The 6792-nt window shown below is 42.4% G+C and overlaps 1 protein-coding gene across 1 annotated transcript; it reads right to left on the bottom strand.

The window, feature by feature from the left end:
• Positions 1 to 518: 518 nt before the first annotated feature.
• Positions 519 to 1789, bottom strand: LOC308421399 (C-terminal-binding protein 2-like; the record flags this gene model as incomplete). The annotated part of the gene is given in 2 exon segments (XM_080917757.1): positions 519 to 607; positions 610 to 1789. Coding segments are annotated over 2 exon segments (1257 nt in total). The 5' UTR covers positions 1778 to 1789.
• Between the last annotated feature and the right edge of the window lie 5003 nt (positions 1790 to 6792).

Below are 6792 nucleotides of genomic sequence, written 5' to 3'. Positions count from 1 at the left end.
CAGATGTGAAACCTTCTGTATAGGAGCTTTAACTTCTTCAGTCCTGTGCCCAGAGATGTCTACACAGGCAAACAATGTCCTCCCCATCTTGTCTTAATTTTAATCTTCCTATCAGCAAAGGAGGCACCAGCCCCTGGAGACCAAAGGGACTAGTCTTGATAGGGATTTCCTCTCAATTTTTTATCGATATTCGGAGCTCTTGATGCAACATTCTAGAATAAGCTGCGCAGGACCTGCTGTGCCCAGGGGATTGATGAAGGAAAAGCTCTGATTCTTGTGATTTGATGCACAGATGAAAAACTTAACACACAATAACAGAAGGTGGTCATTGAAAATCACGTCCTAGTCTTTTCACACTTCTGGAAGCAGATGCCATCTTCCGTTTTCTAGCTTTTGTGGCTTTAACACTGCAGTATCAGTGATGTCCAGGATCAGTTTAAAAGACCATCAAATTCATCCATTTTCTACTGTCTCTTGGTCCCAAGTTTATCTGAATGGTTACCTTCAGGCATTCTCTGCTATTGCTCATTGGGGTGCTCTCGATTGTCCCCATGTTTTGTGGACTGGTTGGAGGAGGGAGCTTGGGAAGGGTGTGCCACGGTGGGAGGTTGTGAGTCGCAGGGATGCCTCCTGGGATGATCCCTTCCATAGCTGGAGGAAGCCCTCCTGGAGCCACACCTACAATGCCTGGAAGATACCTATAGGTGGCACCATTGAGCTGGGGATGAATTGCTTGCTGGTCAATGACTGACCAAGGAGCTGAAGTAACAAAAAATTCCTTGTTGACACAGTTTCGTAAGCTTTCTGGGATTCGACCTGTGATTGCTCGGCGGATCTCAGTGGCAGCTGCTTCCCTCATCTCTAGTGATGCTTGTTCACTGTACCAGGCTGTGTGTGGTGTGCAGATGAGATTTGGAGCATCCTTCAATGGGCCCTGAGCAGAGCTGAAGGGCTCAGACTCATGCACATCCAGAGCAGCTCCTCGTACCCTGCCCTCTTTGAGGGCCTGAGCTAAGGCTTTCTCATCCACCAGGCCACCTCGGGCTGCATTCACAAGGAATGCTCCTTGCCCCATCTGCTTGATAGTGAAGTCATTAATGAGGTGATGGTTGTGCTCGTTCTGATTGCAGTGCAAAGAGACACAGTCGCTCTGATACAACAAGTCCTGCAGGGTGTAGACCCTTTGGACGCCCAGAGACCGCTCTATCCCATCTTGCAAGTAGGGGTCATAAAATATGACACTGAATCCAAAGGCCTTGGCTCGAACAGCAACGGCCTTCCCAGTGTGACAAAAGCCAATGAGGCCCAACGTTTCCCCTCGGATCGGAGCAGCTCCGGAGGCGACCTCACGGATCTGTTCCACACTTTGTACCCGTGTGCCTTCTCGGAGGGCCTGGTAGAGCCACGTGTTCCGCCGATACAGACTGAGGATATGGCAGACTGTCGAGTCTGCCGTCTCTTCCACTGCAGCAGACTGGATGTTGCACACGGCGATCCCGAGCTCGCCAGCAGCCTTGATGTCCACGTTGTCATAGCCACTGCCGATTCGCACGATCACTCTCAGGGCCTTGAACTCCGGGTCTTCCCGGGTGAGGGTGATAGTGTGGTACATCATGGCGCCCACAGCCTCATTCAACACCTTCTCATGGATTTCCTGAGTGGACTGTGCATCACGGAAGGCCACGGTGGCCAGGTCCCTCAGGATGGGCATTTCCACGGTGCAGTCTCTGCCATCCAGCAGTGCCACTAGGGGGCGGGGGTGCAGGGGGCCGTTCATGATCTGGGGGCGGATACCGATATAAATGCGTCCGCAAACTCTAGAGCTCTCGAGGTGGGCTGTCTTTTCCAGAAGGCACAGCTTCATCAGTTCGCAACCGTTTGCAGCAGTGAAGCCCTCGTCCTGGGTCGCCGGCGTCCAAGGAGAAGGGCGCCCACCCGGGAGGCGGCGGTGGTAGAGGTGGCTCCCGCCCCTCCCACCCCACCTGGCGGCGGCGGCGGTGGTGGTGGCGGCGCTGGCGATGCACCACCCCCCCCCTCAGCGTGGCATGGCTCCCAGATCGGTCTCTCGATCCTCCCTCCACAGCTGGCTCCTCTGGGCCGCTCCCGAGCCACCTTAAAATGACACACGCACACAGACACAGACACAGACACACACACACACACACACGTGTGTTTTCATTTTCATTAAATTCTAGAAAATACTTAATTTCTTTCCTTAGACCATGGCGATCTGATAGGATGCATGGGATTATTTCAATCTTTTTATATCTATTGAGGTTTGTTTTGTGACCGATTATATGGTCAATTTTAGAGAAGGTGCCCTGAGGTGCTGAGAAGAAGGTGTATTCTTTTGTTTTAGAATGAAATGTTCTGTAGATGTCTATTAATTCCAATTGGTTCATAATTTCTGCTAGTTTCACTGCGTCCTTGTTCATTTTCTGTTTTCATGATCTGTCCATTGATGAGAGTGGGGTGTTGAGGTCTCCCACTATTATTGTGTGCGGTGCAATGTATTTTTGAGCTTTAGTAGAGTTTCTTTTATGAATATGAGTACTCTTAAATTTGGAGCATATATGTTAAGGATTGAGAGTTCCTCCTGACATATTTTCCCTGCAATGAGTAAAAAGTGTCCTTCCTTATCTTTTTTGATAACTTTTGGTTGAAAATCTACTTTGTTCGATATTAGGATGGCTACTCCAGCTTGTTTCTTGGGGCCGTTTGCTTGGAAGGTTTTTCCCACCCTTTTACTCTGAGATAGTGTCTGTCTTTGTCTCTGAGATGAGATTCCTATATGCAGCAAAATGCTGGACTCTGTTTATGTATCCAGTCTGATAGCCTATATATTTTATTAGGGAATTGAGTCATTTATGTTAACAGATATCAAGGAATAGTGGTTGCTGTTTCCTGCTATTTTTGCTTTTAGGGGTAGAATTGTGCCTGTGTTTTTTTCTTCTTTTGGTTTTCTTGCTTAGGTATTTTCTTGTTTTTAATAGGATGTAGTTTTGCTCCTTGTATTGGGTTTTCCACCTATAATTCGTTGTAGTGCTGGGTTTGTGGTCAGATATTGTGTACATTTAGTTTTGTCTTGAAATATCTTGGTCTCTCCATCTATGGTGCTTGATAGTTTTGCTGGGTATAGCAGCTTGGGCTGACACTTGTGTTCTCTTAGGGTCTGCATCATGTCTGTCCAGGATCTTCCTGCTTTCATAGTGTCTGTTGAGAAATCGGGTGTGATTCTGATTGGTCTGCCTTTTTATATTACATGACCTCTTTCCCTTACTGCTTTTAGTATTCTTTCTTTGCTTTGGGCACTTGGCGTTTTGACTATTATGTGTCAGGAGGAATTTCTTTTCTGGTTCAACCTATTTGGAGTTCTGTTGGCTTCTTTTATGCTCATGGTCATCTCATTCTTGAGGGTAGGGAAGCTTTCTTCTACGATTTTGTTGAATATATTTACTGTGCCTCTTAGTTGATATTCTTCGCCCTCTTCCATTCCTATTATCCTTAGGTTTGGTCTTCTCATTGTGTCCTGGATCTCCTGGACATTTTAGGTTAGGAGCTTTTTGGTTTTTGCATCCTCTCTGACTGTTTTGTCTGTTTTTCAATGTTGTCTTCGGATCCTGAGATTCTCTCTTCCATCTCTTGTAGTCTGTAGGAAATGCTTGCATCTGTGAGTCCTGATTTCTTTTTTAGGTTTTCTGCCTCCAGGGTTGTCTCTTTTAGTGTTTTCTTTATTGTTTTCATTTCCATTTTTAATTCCTTCTTCAATTCCTTCATCTCTTTGGTTTTGTTTTCCTCTAGTTCTTTGATTTCTTTGAGTGTTTTTCATGTTTACTCTTTAAAAGCTTCTATTTCTTTATGCTTTTCCTCCTGTTCTTATTTAAAGATCTCCATCATCATCTTGAAGTACGATTTCAGGTCTGAGTCTTCTTTTTCTGGAGTGTTTGGCATCTTGCTGTTTGCTATGATGGGAAAGCTGGGTTCTGACATTGCCAGATTGTCTTGGTTTCCTTTGGGTAAGTTCTTTCGCTTTCTTCTTGTCATCTTGTTGTCTGTGGTTATACGTGGTCTTGTTGTCAGTGATTGGTTCCTGTGTCTCCTGTGTACCTTGCCTGCATCCCTGGATCTCCGCTATTTCCGGTGGCAAATGGCCTGAGTGTTTGGTCTGCACACAAGGGCCTTCTGGGTGGAAACTGAGTCCCTACAGCAAAGTTCCTGCTTTCCTGAACCAATGAGGGAGGGCGCTTTTTGCGCGCCAGGCCTAGACCTCTCTGCGCCCCGGCTACTGGCACCACAGTCTCACCAGGCCTGCATCCCTAGATCTCCACTGTTCCTGGTGGCAAATGGCCTGAGCATTTGGTCTGCCCGCGAGCCTGTTCAATTTCTATACAGGGGCACATAGTGCCATGAATTTTGCTCTAAGTACTGCAGTCATTGTGTCTCATGAGTTAGGGTATGCTATTTCATGTTCATTGAATTCCAGAATGGCTCTAATTAATTTCTTTATTTCTTTTCTCACCAAGTTATCGTTGAGTAGAGAGTTGTTCAGTCCATGAGTTATGTAGGGTTTCTGTTGTTTTAGTTGTTTTTGAAATATAGCCTTAGTCCCTAGTGATCTGGTAGAATGCATGGAATTATTTCAATCTTTTGCATCTATTGTGGCATTTTTTAGACTGATTATATGGTCAATTTTTGAGAAGGTACCATGAGGTGCTGAGAAAAAGGTATGTTTTTTTATGGTGAAATATTCTGTATATATCTGTTAAATTCGTTTGGCTCATAACCTCTGAGTTTCACTGTGTCTCTATTTAGTTTCTGCTTCAATGACCTGTTTATTAGTAAGAATGAGGTGTTAAAGCTTTCGTAAAGTTTCTTTTATGAATGTGGGTGGCCTTATATTTGGCACATAAATGTCAGAATTGAGAATTTCTCCTGGTAGATTTTTCATTTCATGCATATGAAGTGTACTTACCTATCTCACTTGATGATTTTTGGTTGATAGTCTATTTTATTGGATATTAGAATGGCAACTCCACTTGTTTTTTGGGACTTATTTACTTGGAAATTTTTTTCCAGCATTTTACTCTGAGGTAGTGTCTGTCTTTGTCATTGAAGTGTGCTCTTGTACGAACCAAAATGCTGAATCCTGCTTGTGTATTCAGTCTGTTGGTTTATGCCTTTTTTATTGTGAAATTGAGTCTGTTGATATTGAAAGATATTACAGACACATTATTGTTAGTTCCTATTATATTAGTTGTTGTAGGTGGCATTATATGTATGTGATTCTCTCCTTTTGCTTTTGTTGTGAAATGATTAATTTCTTTTTTTTTTTTTTTTTTTTTTTTTTTTTTTTTAGTTTAGAAAAAACTTACATTGAAATTTTCCTTGTAAAATTGGTAGATCTATATTGGTAGATAAATACTGTTTAAATTTGATGTTGTCAGTGAATATTTTGGCTTCTTCATCTATGATAATTGAGAGTTTTGCAGGGTATAGTAGCATGGTCTGGCATTTGTGTGAGAACTGAGAAATCTAGTGTAATTCTGATAGGTCAGTCTTTATGTTACTTGACCCTTTCCTCTTACAACTTTAAATATTCTTTCTTTGTTCTGTGTATTTACTGTTTTGATTATTATGGTGATGAAAAAAAATTTTTTGGTCCAATATTTTTGGAGTTCTTTAGGCTTCTAGTGTGCTTATGGGAACCTCTTTCTTTGGGTTAGTGAAGCTTTCTACTATTATTTTGTTGAAGACATTTTCTAGTCCTTTGAGCTGAAAATGTTAGCTCTTTTCTGTATTATTCTTAGGTTTGATCTTTTCAGTGTGTCCTATATTTCCTGCATGTTTTGGGTTAGGAGTTTTTTATGTTTTATATTTTCTTTGACCATTGTGTCAACTTCATCTAAGGAATCTTCTATGCCTGAGATTCTCTCTTCTATCTCTTGAATTTTGTTGTTGATGATTGCTTCTGTAGTTCCTTACCACTTTCCTAGGTTTTCCATTGCCAGGGTTGCTTCCATTTGTGTTTTCTTTATTATTTCTACTTCTATGTTTAGGTCTTAGACCACTTTGTTTAATTCCTTCACCTGTTGGTTGTGTTTTCCTATCTTTATTTAAGAGATTTACTTGTTTTCTCGTTAAGGGCTTCTACCTATTTGCCTTGTTTTCCTGTATTTGTTTCAGTGATATATTTATATCCTCCTTAAACGACTCTATTATCTTCATGAGATAGGATTTTAGGTCAATATTTTGGTTGTCATGTGTGTTGGTGTATCTAGGACTTGCTGTGGTGGAAGAACTGGGTTCCGGTGGTGTCAATATACTGGCTTCTATTGTTTATGGTCTTGCACTTGCCTCCTGCCATCTGGTTATCTCTAGTGTTAACTGGCTTGGATGTCTTTGTCTGTTACCTGCCTCCTGTGTCCCTGGGTTGCTGCATGCCTCCAGAGAAACCTGTTACCTTGGATGCAACAGATTTCCTGGGAGGCTTTTAGACTGTGGGGTCTCCAGAGGGGCAGACATACTAATAATCTTCCCTGACAGAATGCACAGGCCAGAAGGAAAGTGGATACAATCATTTTTAAGCGAGAAACTTTTTAGAAGATATGAAGAATATTACAACTTGGAAAAATTCATATTAAATTAAGTTGTTCATTTGAATGTCAATAAGATGTTATTTCTAAACATTTAAAGTCAGCATTCACACAGTTATTCTGAGACAGAACTGCCAAAGTGTCTTTGCAAATCACTGAGATGAGAAGTCATTCATACAGTTCAGACTCAGAACTCACA

Source organism: Micromys minutus, assembly GCF_963924665.1.
Source record: "Micromys minutus genome assembly, chromosome: 6".
NCBI classification, from domain to species: Eukaryota; Metazoa; Chordata; class Mammalia; order Rodentia; family Muridae; genus Micromys; species Micromys minutus.
Note: the sequence above shows the minus strand (reverse complement) of the source record. Positions and strands in the feature narration are given on the sequence as shown.